We start from the raw sequence: 21,343 nt of genomic DNA, 5'->3' as shown, positions 1-21,343 counted from the left end.
AAAGGAAAAAAAGGAAATTATATCTGCTGACTGCCTGGTAAGTGGCAGTCCACCTGGTAGGTTCAGTGCTGGATAGTCACAAGTAGCATTTCATTTAATTCTAAAACAACCTGGTGAGGAATATGATATTAGTTTCAATTTTGAAGATGAGAAAAATTGCTTTTCAGAAACCTTAAATTATTCTAGATCATTCTGTTGGAGTTGCCAAAATAAAGTTTACCTGACTTGAAATCCTCTACCTGATCACCATATTATGTATAATATTTACCTAAAAGTAATAGTCTGCCATATTCCACACGTAAGATATTATTTGCAAAGGGATTTTATTTTTAATATTGCAAATACAATATGTCATATGTTTTCTCCTGATAATCCTAGCAATTATAAAAAGGATTTGCAACAATCAAGTAAGTGCTGAACCATTTTAACATGTATGAAAAGTGAAAAGCCTAACTGGCAAGGCTCCTCAAGGAAGGCAGAAATTGTTAGTTTGAATGATTCACATGTATTAACACATAAAAATAAGTCGGAGAAAGGCAAACAAATACTATAACAACTGGCTTCCCAGCCTTTCCCCTGTTAACTCTAGTCTAGTTAAACTGAGCTAGCAATGCTATTTTTTTTCCTATCAAACTCTGTAGTCGGCGAATCAAATGCGAAAGCGAGATCAATTCTGCTCTAAGACAGTAAATGAGCTTAAGATCAGACTTGTTTCAGTTTATGGAGAGACTCTAGCTATACGAGCTTAAATGCATGTTTATAGAACTATATTACCGAGGCAGGAAAAAGAGAAAATACACTCCCTACACCCCCAAAAAAACATTTGGTCCCACATACCACACCACCCACACAGATAGGTGCTACAGACTGAGTGTTTGTGTTCCCTTCAAATTTCCTATGTAGAACGTAACCCTCAAGGTGATGGTACTAACAGGTGGGGCCTTCGGGGAGTGATTAGGTCATGGGCACCAATGGGATTAGTGCTCTTATAGAAGAGACATGAGGGAGCTCGTTCACCCCTTCCACCACAAAAAATAGAAAAATTAGCCAGGTGTGGTACCATGTGCCTATAATCCCAGCTACTTGGGAGGCTGAGGCAGGAGGATTGCTTGAACCCAGGAGTTGAAGGTTGCTGTGAGCTATGATGATACCAAGGTACTCTAGCCTAGGTGACAGAGCAAGACCCTATCTCAAAAAGAAAAATCAAAACAAAACAAAAAGAAAAAAAAAGAAAGTGAAGTTTCCTTAGCAAGATAACACATTGAAACATGAACTTACACATAGTCACTTAATAATCCTAAGAGAGAGCAAACAACGGTGCACAGTGGATTCTTCCTTTCTGTCAAGAATAAAGTACATAACTTACCTTGGTTTCCACATGTGAAAAGCAAAAACAGCTGCCAATCTCTACTCTGCACGCGGGCATGAACCATACAAACCTGATAACGTCCCAATAAAAATCATCTGAGTGTCTTGGAATCAAAAGGCTATAAAAAAGACATCCTTGCCCAAAAAGGATGTTGTTACCAAGTTTGGAAGTAATTAAATTTAAGTCCAAAATACTTCTAATTAATAGCCATATTAATAGCTGAGATTTTGAAGAATACATTGCATTAAAAATTAGATTGAGTACTTTCATATTCAAGATAAAAGAGTCCGGCAAATTTTCAACCTATCAACTTCATAAACAGTGCATTAACTGTACTTTAAAGTTTAAGTTGTGAATCAGTAAACAAAAAATTCTCCAGATGGCACGTTATAATTTAGATGTATTGTGAACCACAGTAAGGTGGAGTCAGACTAGGCCACAATCAAAATTTTTAAATAACTTCATTTCTAGATAATAGAACAAAATGACTGCTTATCGCCAGTGAGATGCACTGGGATCCACCTGCTGTCCATAGTCCTTGTCTTCAAGTTGAAAGAACAACCCAAAATCCAGCTTCCATTAAAAGAGGAAAAACAAATATACCAACTGGCCAGTGTTTTGTTTCATTAATGGATATTCAATGTGCACAGCTCAACTCTCAAAAGAACAAGTTTATCTTACCATACTCATGAAGATTATTAAAATAATACTAATTACAATTTTCTTCACGGATTTGGAAGGCTTCAGTGAAACACCATTGTTAGAAAATATCAGAACATAAAGGGAGACCATTCATTAAAAGATGTATAATTTCAATGGTAGATGAGGTACTTTCTAGTATCTTTTTTAGGCAAGGTTGTCATTAAGTATAAAACAAAAGCAAGAAACTACCATTCAAGGTACACAATGCCACCAAGGAACAGTCACCCTGATACTTTAAAGCCAGAAAGGCAGCAGAGTTCAGAAACAAAAATCTGCTGTGTAGCATGCCAGGAAGGCAACCACGTAAGCAAATTTGAAAGAACTAACCTGCAAGGATTTATATAATCCTAGACATAAAACATATTGTTCAGAGAGTGAAAAATCTGTTGACCAAAATATTTTCTGTCAATTCGGTGATAAGCATCATTCACACTTATGCTGCTGCAGTAAAGGATTGAGTCATAAATCACTCATTACTTTTTACTTCCCTTAACATCATTTCTGTCTGTCTCTTGTCCAGTTGTTAATTTGGGCTCTGGTTTATATAATTTGCTTTAATGAAGTGGCGTACTTCCACATCCTAGCACAGTTGATATTAGATTGAACCGTGTGAAATTGTCCATATTGGACCATCTTTGACTTTCAAAAATGGCGATTTCATATGGCACAAGCTATTCCTTGGCATTTCATAGTCCTTCTTATCGTTACACATGCATATGCATTCAAAGAGAATAACAGCCTGGGGCTTCCATCTGTGTGCACCTGGATGACTACATATACATGTCTTAAGAGAGGTACTAAATAAGAAAGACAATACCATTTCAGTCTTTGCTTAGCATTTAAAAAATATTACATCTTTTGAATAAGCATATCATATAATTATATATGCACATCCTATATAAATGTCCACAAAGGCAAACTCTACTTTGTAGTTACCAAAATTAACCTGACTGACAACTTACAGGTTCAGCACTATGATTTCTGGGCAATGCAAACAGCCTGAATGACATGCTGCATATATTAATAACGGTACAATACTGCTATACTTTAGGAGTGGCCCCATCAATATTTTAGGACTTGTGTAACTGCCCAGAACTCTTCTCTTCCCAGAAGCAGAGTGGCCTGCTCCACTGAAGCCAACTGCTGTATGAGGCTCTGAGAGGTCACAGAACCAACACTGGAGACATTCTCAGCAGACTGCTTTGTAATGTGACAGTCAGTCAGACAAAGTAGAATTTTAAATGAGCTCGAGCTTAATACATTACCTTCCCTTACCCCGAAACTCTTTTCTCGTGCTTGAAAGTCCAAAGAATTCTCCACCTGCCAATAGTAGTATTCTCCCTTTAAACCATTCAACACAGAAACGCTAGTAAATCCTCTGCTTGCCATTTTTATCCTTTCTTAACTCCCAGAGTGCTGTCCCAGTGAACTGACAACTGCAGCTGAAATGGATGGCACTGCAACATTTTACAGCATATAACGGAACTGGACTGCCTTTTCTATTTTGGAGAAAATACATTGTAATGTCCACTGGGACTGAGGATAAGAGATTATAGGAACCATTTCTCCAGTCTGATAAAGTACCTAGTAGCAGGCCCAGAAATCCATAGCAATTAAAAGGCAAATAAAAGTTAAATATAGAATTTGTACATTATAATCAAAGACGTGATCTTGTTAACAAATCATTAATTATTCCTAATCTCTAACATCCCTGTGAAGTAGTAGGTAAGTGATGGGATATTACTAGGCCATTGAAATGCAAATTTGGGGGCAACAGTTGCCAACCATCATTTATTTATCTGTAAATGCAAAATGGGGTTAGTTGTGCTTACACACACAGGCAGAATTCATTTTTTTTTGAGGCATGGACTAGTTCTCTCTGTTTTAAACCTACCTCTTTTAGTAGCTACATGATTCTATTGCCTTGAGATCTACACAGCTATGATAAGGGAATGTCTCAGAAGAAACGGAGAACAATTTCTTGTTTGTCCTCTCACAACTTAAGACAATACTATTACAATAATTCAAAATATATTTATGGAGAACATAATTAGCATTATAAAGAACCAAGCAGAGAATGAAATTTTAGTGATCTGATAGTTTTGACTTATGAGACTGTGTATTAGAATTATAATGGTAAATTATTCCTTCTGGGCCAGTTAACAAATTATAGTATCTCAGCTCCAAATCCATTGCTGTTTCCCCTGCTTTTCAGTACTGCAGCTGGACTCTGTAAACTTCTCCTTTGCAGCTGGCAGAATGTTAAGTTTTGACAACAGAGGTCCATGGAGTGATCCTGCAAGGGGAAAGACACTTCCGTCTCAAGCAGCTCTGGAAGGCCCAACCCTTGGAAAATGGCGGACCTTATCTATAGACCAGCTTGGACCGGCGCACACCATTCAACAACAGTAGGCTGCTTCTGAGCAATTCTAACCCTCCTCCCTCCAGGAACTTCCTGACCAGTGCCAAAGCTGCCCACATTTTCAGCAACAATAGCCACTTCGGCCTGTGCTCTTTGGCAAGTTTCTTTCCCCTAGTAGCCACCGACTCTCTAAAGAAGTCTAACCTTAGCTAGCCTTGGAGGAGGGTCTCTCCCAGTCCTTAGTCCCTTTACTATCTACTCTTCCTCACCTTTGACTTGGTAATGGCTAATATTTTGCATGTGCTATTTCTAGGCCCCTAAGAGACTCTAGACATTCTTTATGCTAAAATTTCCCTGTTTGGATAATCAATGTGGTTTCTGTCTCCAGACTGATAAACCACTCTTCCTCCTCACCTCCTTTCCACAATTGCCAGGGACCAACACCACACTATCCCAAAGTAACTGCTTTCACTGCTCTGGGAAGAGAATACTACACAGCTTTTACAGTCTTCCAGAAAATCCTACTTCCTCCTTTCTTCACAAAATAGTGAAGTAGTACATTTCAGACATTATGAGGGTTTTCCAAAAGTGTTCCGCCCAATTTAATCTATGGATGATAAGATGAAATTTCTGATGACAGTGAAAATTTACTAAAATGCCTTAAATTAAAATGCCATTCATAAAATTAATGTTTATTTTTATATCTATATCTACATCTGTCTCTTCAGTGTGTTCAACTCAGAGGTCACTATTAATCATGAAGTTAATCCTATTTGCTTAAACGAGAAAACCTACAGGTTTGGGGGCATGAATCAGATAGCTGTCACTTAGATGCGTGCATACACACACACACACACACACACACAATGCAGAACTTAAAACATATATTGAATTCTCAGATTTCTCAAATTACTTATAAACATGTCAACACTTTTTAACAGAAATGAAAAACTCTTTTATTAAAGTTTACATGATGATCAGAAATTATTAACCCAAAAACCATTTATATCTTATACAATAGGTATGGTCAAGATCAGTTTCAGGCCTGTAAAATCTAGAATGGTTTAACAGTAAAATATAAAAATTAAAGTTAACAAATGAGACACATGTTGTACAGGGACCTAATTTCCATGGGTAAATTTCCTTAGTGTAGGTTCAAGGAACACAAGAATGAATTGCAGTGGGCATGTACAGAAGAAAAACAACTAGGAAATATAAAACAAAAGAGGCTTTAAAAATTTCAGAAATTTAGAGCAGTACCTTAGAAATATATTATTGTATCTTTAATATAAGAATTGTTAAAACTTTATTAAAAGGATAGCATGAGAGATCTTTTTTTCCTATGACTAGCAATAAACAAAATTCAGAGTACAGAAACACTTATTCTAACTTTTGTTTCAGCTTTATTTCATGTAATACCCCAGGGAAAATACACCTATTTCAAATACTGAATTATAGATAAGCAGCATGGTAGCTTAATGGACATGGAATAAAACTGAATATGAAAAATGTACTTTATACTGCAAAATCTACCCAACAATGCAATGATATATTCTAAGAATCTCTAATTATTATGCTTCTATTTTTAAATCTATAAATAAAATTGTACTAAACTTTCTATCCAGTTTGCACACTTGCAAACTGGGAAGGAAGGTATATCAGGGAAGGAAGCCATAGAAAAATTAAATTGCTATTTCCAATTCTGAACATCAGCAGCTACTTTAAAATATAGCATTACTTATACTATTATAAAATAGAAATCTCTTTATTCTACCACCTAGGAAGAACCACATTTTAAGAACCTTTTATTCTGAAATAATCTTTTGTTTACAGAAAACATGCATATATATGGAGAGTTCACAGAATCCTTCACCCAGATTCTTCCAATATCAATTTATATAACCACTGCATAAATTGCACAAGTAGGAAGTCAGTATTGGTAGAACACTACTCACTAGACCATGGACCTGATTTGAACTTCACCAGTGCCCCTTCCAGTTCCCGTGTCCACTGTAGGCCCCCACACTGCACTTAGCTGTCATGTCTCTTTAGTCTCCTCCCCTCTGTGGCAGCTCCTCACCTGGCCTGTCTTGTCTTCCATGACATCAGCACTTTTGATGAATAACTGGTCAGCTCAGTTGGGTTCTGTCTGATGTTTTCTCATGATTAGATTAAGGGTGTGTATTTTTGGCTAGAATACCACAGAAGTGATGATATGTCCTTCTCAGTGTATCATTTCAGGGGGAATTTAATGCTGATATGTCTTATTACTCACAATGTTAACCTTGATCACTTGGTTAAGGCAACCAACTACAGTGGAGAAATCAACTTTCCCTTTGTAATTGATAAATATCTTGGGAGGAGATACTTTCAGGTTGTTTAAATATACTGATTTTAGCATCCACCAGAGGATCTTGTCTGCAACAATTATTACTGTGGTCTTCATCTAATGGAAATTTTGTATTTTCCTCATTCCATATTTATTAACTACAATTCTTCAGCAAGAGCTATCCCTTATCCCTCAATTATTTATTTATTGTGTTATATTAGTATGGACTCATGGGTATTGTATTATTTGGATTATAATTCCATAAGATATATCACTCATTTTATTGCTCAAATTGTTCCAGTTTTGGCTTTTAGAAGTACCTGCAGGTTGACCCCATATCTTTTTGACATACCCCCATCCTTTGTAAGCCCTTCCTTATCTTTGGACATCACAGATGTTCCAGGCTCATTTTGTACTTTCCTTGCCTCAGGCCTGGAACCAACCACTTCTCCAAGGAGTCCTAGTTTCTTTTACTAGAGTGATACTTAGAAACCACTATCTAAGCTCTAGGTATGGACATTGCTACTGGAGTGCCATTGCTCCTGGGCCCTCTCAGTGGCCAGAGCCAGGGAACATATGCATACATACTAACCAGTGTATACACACATATCTGTATTTATTTTTCTAACTGTATGTATATTAAAAACCATGAGTTCATGCTGATCCCTCAAGGTCCATTCTACCCTTTTTCCCTTTCCTTATTTGTAACTGAGAGGGCCATTTTTATTATCTACGTTACTGTGTTTTAGATCCTTAAATGCATACCATTTACTACAAAATTGAATGAAAGTGTACATATTTTCATGGCCCCCATTTTTTTGGTTTAACAACACAAAAGTAAAGACTGAATGTTTGTCTACAGAAAAATTATGAATGTCTCTACAACATTTATGAGGCCTCTTGGGTAGTTCTACCTGAATTCACCCCCTTTATTAGCATGCTTCAGAATAATCATTGCTGTGAATTGTTCTCATTCCCTAGCTTTTATTTTCTTACCACATATGTTTGCATCCCTAACAAATTATTTAATTTTACACGCTTGTGAACTTCACAAAAATAAAATCAATGTTTCATTCCTTTTACTTTTACTTTTTTTTTTTTGCTCAGCATTATATTTATTCAATAGTTAATGCATATTTGCATTGTTTTCTATTTTGTTATTTCAAAATGTTTGCTATAAAGATGTTGGTATACGTTTCCTGAGTCACATGTGAAAATGTTTCTCTAGACATGGTAAAGGGAGGACTCACCCAGTTGCTTTCCAAAGTGATTAAATCAATTTACACTCTTATAATAAGTGTAAAAGAGTTCTGGTTGCTCCAAATCCTCAGCAAAATTTGATAATGTTGGACTTTAAGCTTTCAGTCTGATAGGTGAGAAATGACAGTACACTGTGCTTTTAATTTGCATTTTCCCGGTCATAAGGATTAGCACCTTCTTGTATGTTTATCAGCCATTCTTGTTTCCTTTCTGAGAAGTACTTTTCCCACTTTTACCCATTTTCCTATGTGTCTTTTTCTTACTTTTTTTTAAATCTAAAGATGTTTAGCCATCTCTTGTCAGTTACCTGTGTTATAAATACTTTTTCCATGTTTGTAGCTTTACTTTTGACTTTCTTTAAGGTATTTTTGATTAACAGAAGTTTGTGATTTTAATGTAGTTAAATTTATTAGTCTTCTTTATTATTTGGTTGGGCTTTCCGTCATATGTTTATGGAATCCTTCCCCATTCCAAGGTCATATTTTCCTATATCATCTTTTAAAAGTTTTGAAAGGGCCAGGCATGGTGGCTCCTGCCTGTAATCCTTGTACTTTGTGAGGCTGAGGTGGGAAGTTCACTTAGAGGCCAGGAGTTTGAGACCAGCCTGGGGAACATAGCAAGACCTTATCTCTATAAAAAATAGAAAAATTAGCTGGGCATGGTATAGTCCCAGCTACTTGGGAGGCTGAGGCAGGAGGATCATTTGAGCCCAAGAGTTGGAGGTTACAATGGGCTATGATGATGCCACTGCACTCTAGCCTGGGTAACAGAGCAAAGCACTACCTCAAAAAAAAAAAAAAGAGAGAAAAGAAAAAGTTTTCAAAGGATTTTTCTTTCACATTTAAGTCTTCAAAGCCACATGGAATTGATTTTAGTGATGATGGGCATTAGGGATCCGATTTCATTATTTTTTGTTATGGGTAGCCAATAGTAACTAGACCATTTATTAAAAATTGTATCCTTTATCTCACTGGTCTACAATGCTAAATTACATACAAATTCCTATATCTGTATAGAATCATTTCTGTCCTATTTTGTCCTATGGGTCTGCTGGTCTCTCCTGCAACAAGGTAACACTGTAATACTTATTACAAATTCATAACAGCTTCTCATAAAAGGTGAGGGAAATCCTTCCTTCCTGTCCACCTTCTTTAGGAGTATCCTGGCTTTTCTTAGCCCATTGCTCTCTCAGATAAATTTGAGAATCAGCATGTCAAGTTCAATAACAAAGACAACAATGACAAAGATCCAATGGTGTTTTGTTTGGAATGGTATTGAATCTATAAATAAATTTATGAAAACTGACATCCTTATGATATTGAGTATTCCTATTCATCTCCCTATTTATTTAGTCCTTCAAATAAGGTCTACTTTGTATGTCTATTATTTAGACCCCTATTTATTTTAGGTCTTTCAGTAAGATTTTAAATTTTTTTCTATGAGTCTTACACACTCTTTGTTAGGTTAATGACTAGGTATTTCCTATTTTTAATGCATTTTATAGTTCACTTTTATTATATACCTCAAAGGGTTATAATGAGGATCAAATGAGTTAATAATCATGAAGTGCCTAAAACAGTAACTGGTATATATCTCAGCACTGTATGCGTTTACTGAATAAAACAAAATTTCACATATCCCATTTATCTCTCTATAGAAATTTTAGAATAATTTTGTCTGGTTAATAAAAGAATGGTGTTGAGATTTTGATTGTATTTGTATAAAATTTATAAATTAATTCGAGAATAACAAATCTTTTTCTTTTTTTGGCTATAGATAACTCTTCTGAAAACAACTGAGATGTTTATCATATGGAATCACTTTATTCATCCAAGAACTGCATGCCTTTTTTATTTACTCAAATATTATTTTAGTTCCCTCAGTAGCATATTCTTCTGTATTTCTTAAGTTTACTCTTAGCTACAGAACTTCATTTGGTTGCCTTGTCAATCCTCACCACTGTAGTTATTGTGTATGCCCTTTTCCACCTGATAATCTGTTACATTCTTTATTTTTGTAAATTTACTGCCAAAACTTTGACAAACCAAAACAAGCCATGATATAAATAAGTACAAACCTTCCATCTAAAACATCGCCCCAATTCAACAAGAAATAGCTTGATGACTATGTCACCCCTCTTCCCATAGATATCAAAGGAAAAAACTGACAGTGGGGAATATGTAACAGAATTAAGGGCCTGGAAAAGGGCAAAATGTTTATGAGTTGACTCTTTAAAACCCCTCACCCTTTTTGAAGAATTAAAACCTACATTCCTGCCCAATGCCAGTAATCAGAGAGGCAGAAGAGTGTTTTTTGTTCTTTGTTTTAAACCACAGGACATGGCTCAATAGGATTGTCCAGACAAAGGTCATGGGATTAGCTTTACCAGAGAGGTCAACCAGGACCCCAAACCATAGTTGAACAGCAACAGCCCGAAGCTAAAAACCCTCTTTAAAAACCCTGTATTTCTGCTTAAAGGGAGGATGATGTTTCTTTAAGATGAGAGTCTGCCATCCTCCTCATTTGCTGGCAAATTAATAAACTGCTCTTTCCTCTTCCTCAAACCACTTGTCCTCATTCTTTGTTCGGCTGTGGGGATAAGTACCAAAATTTTGGTAACGCTTTTGTAGTATATTAAGGTTAAGAAAGGACCACTACCAAATTTTCCAAATGATGTACAGCAGGGGTTGGTAGGGTGTTGTTTTGTTTTGCTTTGTCTTTTTCTGTAAATAGCCTGCTAGTGAATGTTTTTGGCTTTGCAGGCCATACAATCTCTATAGCAACTACTTAACTCTGTCACTGCAGTATGAAATAGCCATAGACAATATGTAAAGTATGACTGTGTTCCAATAAAATTTTATTTGCAAAAATAGGCAGGGGGGCCAGGTTTGGTCCACAGCCATAGTTTGCTGATCTATGGCCTATAGTACAATTATATTCAACTTAACACAAATCCATGAGGCTGTGGAAAATGAGTTATGGAGAAACAACTGTTGCTTGGTGAGCTAAGAGGACATACCCATGAGGAAAGACAACAGAAAAATAGTTTAAAAATGCTCAGCTTCAAACACAATGCATAGCTGTGGACTACTAGAACCTATAGAGGCAGAGAGAACAACTGGTATGGAACAATCAAAGTAAGATAGGTAAGTTCAAATGGCAGCAATAAATACAAGCACTCTATAGTTAGAAGAATAATACATCACATTAATAATTTCATAGAATTCTGTAATTTTAGATGGAAATGGCCTTAGAAATAACCTTGTCCAACTTAGTTGTTTTATGGAAGAGAAACCCAAAGCCCATAGTGTAGTGAATTAATAAAAAATGGTTGCAAATTAAAGTTATTTTTGGAGAACAAGGATGGGATTACATCATCAAGACAGGGTCTATAATGCAAGTGTCAGATCACAGTTAAAAATGATAAAGCTGTTAAACAACATAAATTATTTACAAGTAAAAACAAAATGAGTAGTCAAAACTTCCATTTGATCTGAGCTTAGTATGCTGATGTGGTTAAAATGAGAAATACGGTAATAAACGTAGAAATTCATCCAAATACAAATAAACAATTACAAAAATACTTAGTGTTTTATTTAAACATATGAACATATATATAATAATGTGGTGAAAGGAAAGCATATTTTTACATAAACCCTCTGGGAACTAATGTGCTTTACCATAAACACTGGGAATCAGTATGTGTTATAGCAAAGAGTATCACGGGCTTTGGGGAGGAAGATGTATCTGGATTCAAATGCTTCAAAAGACAGATAACCTTAAGGAAGACTTCATCTGCATGAGTACCAGTTCACTCATGCACAAAAAACTGATAATGCTACCTCCCTCATAAGGTTCTTAGGAAGATTTTTAAAAGTAGTAAATACACATTTTTAAAGAACTATTTCCTTTCCTTATTCTTCTACAAACATTTCTAGCAATGATAACAACTAACATTTATAAAGCTCTTCTATGTCAGGTACTTTTTCTAAGTGCTTTATACACAGTGATTCACTTAATCCTCACAATTACTCTGTGAGGTTCATGCCATTATTATTCCTGTTTCTTAGTTAAGAAACTGAGTCACAAAATACTAAAGCCCACAAAGCCAGCAATACCAAGATTCAAAATCAAGCAATCTGGTGTCAGAAAAATGGAATAGCAATAAAAAAGCTGAACTAGCTAAAGAATTAGCTCTGAGAGTAGTATAAATGTCATTTATTCATTCTGACTAGTTCCTGTTATCTCTTCCATTTGAAAATATTAAAAAAATGCACAATTTGTGCAGTAAGATAGTTTAATGACCAAAATTACCATAAAACACCCAATTTACAATAACTATAAAAGATTCCATATTCTACTGGGTTTCTCTACTCTTGCTACACATCAATATTACATATGAAGCTTTAAAAATAACAGATACCCAAATCCCATTCCTAACTTTCTGAGCAGAAACCGCACGTAAGGCTGAGATACTTGTATTTTTAAAACATTCCACACCATCATTTGCATGCTTAGCCAGGTGAAGAATCACTGTCTGAACACAGAAGATGTAACAGCAGTGCAAGTCAAGTGGCATCTGGAACTAGGATGATTTTCAAAGGTAAAGTTACAAACGAGAGGTGTTGGCATGGCACATGGAAAGCTGAGTTAGTGCACGGAGAAGGAACAAGGCGGAGAGCAAAGAGCAGAGTAAGGAACCAGAGGGCAGGCTGGATTTCTTGAGTGCCAGGAAGGCCAGCTTGGAAATATGAGGGAAAGCAAACAGAAATGCAATCGCTATGGCCACAGTAGCAGAACGCAACACAATCTGATGACTGTGAATGGTGAAAATATACATTCTTTTGCCATTGCTTATCCTTGCAAATACATCCTTGTTGCTACTTTTTTACATAACTTGCAACTACCATTAGTTTTGTTATTAATTACAATTCAATGACTGTCTTAATCTTGCTGATAAAACATTTGAAATTTGACTTAACTTTCTTTTCTTAAAATTTAGGAAATAAGTTCATTATAAAATCAATCTTGGCTTATATTAACCTATTCATTAAATAAAATATACGTGATTAAAAAGCACAGGGAATATTTGGGAGATCATTTTCACAAAGTAGACTACAACAAAATAAAATCAAACACAGCTCCGGATCAAAATAAAACCCTAAATACAGGTTCATAAAATTAAAACATTCCTTAGCATTTAATTGAGGCTTCTATTTTGTGGTACAATATTGTGGCTGAACTAATCAAGAGGGATATAACTATGCTGTTTTTTAAAATCATAACAACAGATGGGCAATTATTTGGAGAAACTCTTGCAGTAGTTCTTATCCATTTTTATTTTAATGACTTTCTTTGGAGAACTTAATGGAATCTGTGCACCTTTTTCCCAGGTCAAACACCCAAATGCACATAAATGTGGCATTTTCCATGTAACATCAGGGAGATCATGTACTCTGGCCAGTCAAAGAACTCTACCTAACATTATAGTATTTCTAAAGACCCACTGTGGGGAGAAATAAATTTTCTCTAATGTAAATATTTACATACGTAGAGAAAGCCATTTTCAAAGGACAGAGTTGTGGGTTTTGTATTCTTTTGTATATCCATAGCATCTGTATATCCTTAAACAAAAGATCCAATAGATATTCATATTTGCAGGTGACCTGGCACTTGCTGAAATGGTATGAAATGGGGAAAACACACTGCTTTCCAGTTAGAACACAGGTGGTGTTCAAGCCCAGGTTTGGTACTTTTTAGCAGTATGATCTTAAAAAATATATATATATATAACCTATGCCCTCAATGTATTGTCTGCAATAAAAATTTCAATCTGATTTCAAGACTCTTTAGAGAGTGTTTGGTGGTACTGGGCAAAGCTTCAGTTTCCTCATCTGACACATGGGAATAGTAATAGCACTTATTTGATAAGACTGAAAGATTAAATAAGATAATACATGTAAAGTGCATAACAAAATGCCTCGCAAAGAGTAAATGCTCAATAACCAGCTAGTATAATGTATTTCATTATGTGCCAGGTGTCAGATAAAAATATCCGTCTTGTAGGGTAACAGGAGGTTTGCATGGAGTTGGAATAAAAAGGGTATTTAATAAATAGGAGTCCCTCCCTCTCTCCATTTGCTATAATAGAAGGAGAACTGGGGCCCATGTAAGTTAGTATTAAAACATGCTGCAGAGGAAGTGGGGGAGGCTGCCAAACCCCTCCCCTCCATGACTGAAGTCCTTATTCCCCCACGTCTGGGGGGGTATTAGTGGCTGACAAGTCTCAGTTGAGTCCCTCTGTGGGTTCTGCCCTAGGATGAGGAAAGCTGCTTCATCCAAGGTTACATCCCCTTCCTAGCCACCTCTTACCCCACCCGATGACTAACTGACATGGGAATAGTAAAGTCGAGCCCTGAGCCCCAGTTGAGGAACGATCTGAAGGGCCATCCCAGCTCCAGAGTTCCCCAACATCAGCTGAGGCTTTCTAGGCAACTGAAACACAATTCAGCTTCTCCCTCTAATCCTGCTTCTTTCACTCCCCTGAAGATATTGATCCCAATAACACCCCTGCACACAAATCTGTCTCAGAGGCTGCTGCCTGGGGAAATGACTTACGACACTTGCCCAAAGTCAAAGAGCTAATGAGAGATCAAAATGGAATTTACTACAGATGTGCCAGCATAATTCCACAATTATAAAATGAGTGGAAGAAACCAAATGAAAGAACGAACCACAAGACCTATAAGGTAATATTATAAATGATACTCTAAAATATTCTAACAGTTCCTTGTGGATTAGAATAAAAGGATCCCTATTGAATTAAGTTGATATAAAACAAGAGAACATCCATCCCTACATGGAGAGGAAAACAGCAAGGTGATGAAGAAGGTGAATTTCCTGGGATGGTGTGTATCTCACTTCAGAAGTAGAGACTAATTGGACCAAAAGGGGCTTTAAAGTCAGAATAGCTCCTGCCTTTTATTTTATACAAGTGGCCACTGCAACCCAGAGGAATACTTAGCTTACCCAAGGGCACAAGTAACAGAGTGGCCTACTCTAGGCCTCTTATTAATCTTCTGAGCCCTTCAGCTTTTTCTTCAATATATGATTTCAATATATGTAAAGTGTAACTCCCACAAAAAATTCATCTGTGTTCAAACAGAAATATAAAGTGTATTATAAAACTAAGTATGACTTTCGAATTATGCATCAGTTCACTCAGGGTCTTTCCTGTACCAACACGGATAATTGAGATTTGACTATCTTATGAGTTTTCACAGAATGGCTTTACAAGGAAGGTTAGAACTCACTATCTACACTTCTAACTGCATTAGCAATTAAAGTTCATCAAATATTGTATCTTAATGGCCTTATCTCAAAATGAGGATAATGATTACTATCTTACTCACTAGAATGCCAAAAAGAGTAAATATTTAATGGTAGCAATGCATTCTAAATGCCACATAAACAAACCCGGCAATATATATAGCAGCTTCTAGCAGGTTAAAATTATAATAGGTTTATATTATACATGACTGATCAAAAAAAAGCCTAAGTAAGACACAGGAACATTTAGACATTTGACTGTTTCCAGCCAGGAGAGCAAGATTTAAACTGATAAATCAAGACATCCCAATTCAAATAAGAAAGGTCTTGAAAATCCTTGTGGTAGGCAATTCTACCACCAAGGAAATTAAGACTTTGAGTAAAAAAAAGGGTAATAGGGTGGAAGCTAAATGCAAATCCATGATTACCTTCAAAATACTTTATTAAAATAAAACAGGGTAGGCATAATAAAGAAAAGAATATCAAGGACATTTTACACAGTTTAAATTGGTTCTAATAGGTACTACATCATTCATTTTGACATACTATTCTACGCCTGCTAGAAACCTCCCAGAATCTCTATATCTTTTGTTTCAATGAAATAATAATAATTTGCTAAGAAGCATTACTTCTTCCCTTTCTCATATCCAGTCTCTTATCCAAAATGCTCAAAGAACAAACTTGGTTCTGAACTACTTGAATATTTTAAATATTTGGGTAAATTTTATTTACCTTTCTTGGGAAAGTTGAGAAGGTACCATGCAAAAGTGCCTTCCCATAGCATAGTTTGGCCCAGGGTTTCTTCTCCTGCCAGAAACAGGTTTTGGCACCCCTTTAAATGTAGTTCAGCTCCCTGTCTTTTAACAAAACAAAAGAGCAATACTACTAAGGCTCTTTGATTCTTTTTACCAATTACACCAAGACCTCTTTGAAAAATCTCTATTTCTACTCTGCCATAGCTTTTAAAATTTCCTCTTTTATCCTTTTTCCTCTTCTTCTAGTTACACTAGGGATAATTTGCAAATGAAATTATTACAGCTAAAAGAAAAAATATACAGAAGCAAATGCATGAATATCAGAATTTTGTATAAAGAGAAATTGCAGAGAGAAAAATGATAACAGTTCTAGTCTAGATAACTAGGGAAATGTGGTATAAACTAATCTACCCAGCACTCAGCCAATGGCTTGGATGAAACCAATCAGCAATTAATTAATTTACAGTGTTCCTACATTAATAAACAGATACTTACACTGAACTATGGGAAAACTCCAAAGGAAACAACATTTATGTTAACTTTCCTTGCAGGAAAATATAAAATACAAAAGAATACTGCTGAGAAATTATACAAAATATGTTATATTGAATCAGCGGTCTTCAAAATAGGTAACCTCCTACAAACGGCAGTATCCTAAGACTTTTCAAAGAACAGACAGTTTTAAAAGCAGAGATGGTTTAAAGGAATTGATTTCTGGATGACATATTTGCAAATGAACTCCTTCCCTAAAACTGTGAGGACAGAAATTTTCTCTCTTCAAGGAAAACAATCAAGAATCTAAGATTTCTGACTTTCAAAGAAGTTTGTTCACATATTTAAAAAAAAAAAAAAAACAGATGATGATGGATATCAAATAGTCAAGGTAAATATTCTATTGAATATGTTAAAAAGACCAACAAGTTTAATTTTTAAATATCAATATTCACAATATCCTCAAAATTATATCTTTTGCAAATGTTTAAACTTACAATTGAAAAGTTTTAGCTGTCAACATAAAAATGTGCATATAATTGCACATTTTTTGATACTCATTAGGGGAGATGGTGAGCAAAAAAGTTTGAAAGCTGCCAGACTGAATGATGTCAAAGTTTCATTAACCTCTAATATTCTAATGCCAAGATTCTAAATATGGAACTACTATACATATGTAAGTCTGGGCTGTCAGAAGTGACACAGATACATGGACCTAATTAGAGAGCCCTTTGCAGAGATGGTGAGATTCGAGCAGGGTTTTGTGAATGGAAAGTAGGGAACTTGAAGAATCTGAGAAAAGACACACAGGCCAGAGGTGAGCGGTGGGGTCCAGCAGTGTGCCATCCTTTGCAGCAGAGGGAAGGCAGATGTGCCCAGGTGAAGAATGGAAAGGACATGGGTTTTCAGGTCGTAAGAAGCCTGAGTTCAAGTTCAAGTTTTACCACTTTTATAAGTTACAAAATTGTAGCAAATGTTAGTCATTAAGCCCTTTCTAACTGAGAGCCATTGAACAATAGCAATTTTGCATGGTGGTCAAAAGCATGAGCTCTGGAACCAACAGATTAGACGGAGACAAAAACTGCCATTTTCTACAGATATGATCCTGGCCAGGTTAGCTAAACCTCTCTGTGCCCCACTATCTTTATGCATAAAATGGAGAAACTAAAGGTATCCATATTATAGGGTTATCATAAGGATTAAGTAAATGCATATAAAGAGCTTAAAAATAGTACTCCAAATACTTGCTTTGCTGTTGTTGATGATGGTACTATTATTATGCTAATTATTAATCTCTGATTCTCAATGTCAAATTGAGATCAAGAGATCAAGAGTCTTAAAAAAAAAGGTGTAAGATAAATAGTTAAATCTATAATAAAAGCCATTAACATGGCTCCTCAGTTTTCCAGCAAAAGTATGTGACAATTGTCTACTGAAGTTCACTGCTGTCATAACTAACAAAGTAACGTAAATCTTTTTCCTTGCTTAAAAGACAAAACCCAAAAGAATATATTGCATTTTGTTCTACAAAGAATATTTTGTGATGTATTCAGTAGGACAATTGGTCCTTAAGATGACACAATTTATTAAAAATTATTTTGTGATATGGTAGGAACACTTTGACTTTACCTAAAGGAGTTCCAACACTAACGTACATACCAAAAGGCTTCATTATGAAATACCCTTACGTGTTATTAACAAGCCAAGCATAGAAGCAAAGGTAGCAATATGACACAAGCTCCTTGAACTCAGATTGTGATAGTTTGGTCAGTTAAAAAGTGTTACTGGAATATTTTTTAAATTATAGAGGTAATTCATAATTCATCATCCATGTTCTTTTCAATAAATATATTCAGAAGAGAAGTTTGGTGTTCCATCCCAACCCCTACTTTTCAAACCATGTTCAGGACTAATTGCATAGTTTTTTCAGAAATTATTTTAGAAGTCAGAAATTTTAACTTGAAACTAGCTTTCATAAATTCTGGCTAAAACCTTGACCAAAAATGCAAAAAGACAAAGCTTAGAAATGTATTATTTTACGAAAAGCATTTAAAATACCATGTTTTAACTTTTAAGAAGAAGTTCAGGTAACAATAAATAAAGGGACATATACCAAAAGATTGTACTGTTTTCTAACTTCATTCAAGCATTCTAGATAAGCTAAAACTCAGGATATATTCAATATTCTGAGATTTTGTTGACAAATAATATGTATTAAGAAGCAACAGATCTGTATTAAAAATTTAAAAACTTACAAGTATGTCTGGCCAATGAGTAGTTGGATCCACCACTAGTCAAACCAAATCCCTCAGGAATTTGACTAGAGCTTCGAGGTCTGGTCAATAGTTTAGGAGGTTCAATTTCAGCACCAAATTCAGCTCCTATTACTCCAAGTAAAACAATGGCAGTAGCTTGCTTCCGTCTTTCCTCATAAGATGTGGAAATTTTTTTCATCTGTGGGACACTTGATAAGCAACCTGAAAACCAAAACAGCAATATATATTTTAAACATATCAATACAAAAGAAGACCTGATTAGGAGAGATTGTGCATTTAGGAAAAAAGAATATTACCAAAAAATGGCTCTGGAACAACTGATTATTCACATGCAAAAGAATGAATCTGAACACCTAACTCTCACCATACAAAAAAAAAAAAAAATCAACTCAAAATGGATCACAGTCCTACATATAAGAGCTAAAACTAAAGAATGCTCAGAGGACAACATAGATACATATCTTCATGACTTTGGGTCACACAATAATTTCTTAAATACAATACCAAAAGGCATAATCTTAAAAAAATTTAAATAGGACTTCATCAATATTAAAAACGTTTGTGCTTGAAAATACAGATTCAAGAAAGTATAAAAACAGCCCACAGACTCACAATATATTACCAAATCATATATCTAACAACGATTGTATCCAGATTCTGAGCTCAAGTGATCCTCCTGCCTCAACCTCCCGATTAACTGGGATTACAGGTGCATGTTACAATACCACGCTTTGAATACCTAAAAGAACTCTTACCACTCAATAATAAGAACAATTTGAATAGACATTTCTTCAAAGATGTATAAATGGCCAAAATGCACATGAAAAGATGTCAAACATCGCTAGTCATTAGGAAAATGCAAATCAAAACTACAATGAGATACCATTTCATATCCACTAGAATGGCTGCAATAAAAAAGACAGGCCACAAGTGTTGTTGAGGATGTATATTGCTGGTGGGAATAATTAAAATGACAGAACTACTTTGGAAAATAGTTTGGCAGTTCCTTAAAAAGTTAAACATAGAAGGCTGGGCGCAGTGGCTCACGCCTGTAATCCTAGCACTCTGGGAGGTCAGGAGTTAGAGATCAGCCTGAGCAAGAGACAGACCTTGTCTCTACTAAAAATAGAAAGAAATTATCTGGCCAACTAAAAATATATATAGGAAAAAATTAGCCGGGCATGGTGGCACATGCCTGTAGTCCCAGTTACTTGGGAGGCTGAGGCAGGAGGATCGCTTAAGCCCAGGAGTTTGAGGTTGCTGTGAGCTAGGCTGACGCCATAGCACTCACTCTAGCCTGAGCAACAGAGAGAGACTCTGTCTCAAAAAAAAAAAAAAAAAAAAAAAATTCCTGATTGAAACAAAAACAAAACAAAACAAACTCCTGGCAAGAGAAATAGATATGGCCTTTCCAGAAGCTGAATTAAAAAAATTCCTGGAGCACATGACTTCTTAGAATACAGTTTAAATTCCATTGTTAGCTATGCTGAAAGGCACGATAAATCTGGATGTGGGCAAGAAGACCTAGTTGAGTCTAAGAAATGGAAATGATGAGATATAATAAAGAAGTCAATAATTGAAAAAGAATAATTGACTGAGAAAGTAGCACTAAAATACTAAAGGAAAAAAGGAGGATTGGTTATCTAGAAAACTAAGATGGTAACATCAAAGAGTAGTTACTGCTTACTTGGATTCCAACAAAAGTTTGGTGAGTATAAAAAAGATTTGTTGCTGTTGTTATAGTTTCTTAGCTTCCATACATCATAATTTTTTAAAAGTTAGTTCTAGAAATTTACCATGAGTTTTTTTTTTATTTCAGCTTATTATGGGGGTACCATTAGTTTTTAAGTAGTGTCCACAGAAAATATTCATTCTGAAAAATATTCTAATTCATGAAAAATTTTAGTTATTACTGATTTTTCTAATTTCTTTAATTTTGTATATTTCAAATCACATGCAGGTTGCTTTATAAGGATGCTCCTCCAATATTACAAAATTATTTCAGAACTTCCAAAGTCATGATAAATCATATTTCATGAATTACATTTCTTATAAAAACCCTAGATTTAAATGTTTAAAACTATTCAATTAATATTAAGAAATATCTTCTAATCTGATAGTCATACTACGTATTTTTCCCTCTTCACGGGAATTTTTTAGTTTTTTAAAGACAGAGGGAAATGTTATTAGTAAGATGTATTGGCAGGTACATACTATTACAGATTCAAAGTATAACACTGGTCTGCTATAGCTTTGGTAACTAAAGGGGGAAAAACACCTAAAAGCATAACCATAGTAAGAAGAAAAAAAATCAATAATCATTGCCTCCGTGTTTAGAAGAACTCTAATTCTAGACAAAGTGATATTTAACAGTTTGATAATCTGTATCTTAGTACACGCATTTAAAACCAGCTTCTTTATGTATAAGAACAGACACAAAGAGTAAGAGCTCTGTGCAATTGCATCTAG

General features: G+C 35.3%; 1 protein-coding gene across 5 annotated transcripts in view; it reads right to left on the bottom strand.

The window, feature by feature from the left end:
• The window catches only part of WDR7 (WD repeat domain 7), a 277,915-nt gene that overhangs the window by 103,827 nt on the left and 152,745 nt on the right, over positions 1-21,343 (bottom strand). For all 5 annotated transcript variants that reach the window (XM_045527974.1, XM_045527973.1, XM_045527977.1 and 2 more), the window contains one exon: positions 18,854-19,075. In XM_045527974.1, the coding sequence (XP_045383930.1) occupies positions 18,854-19,075 (222 nt within the window). The remainder of the gene's footprint in view (positions 1-18,853; positions 19,076-21,343) is intronic.

The sequence above is a fragment of the Lemur catta genome, chromosome 16 (genome assembly GCF_020740605.2).
Source record: "Lemur catta isolate mLemCat1 chromosome 16, mLemCat1.pri, whole genome shotgun sequence".
NCBI lineage: Eukaryota > Metazoa > Chordata > Mammalia > Primates > Lemuridae > Lemur > Lemur catta.
Note: the sequence above shows the minus strand (reverse complement) of the source record. Positions and strands in the feature narration are given on the sequence as shown.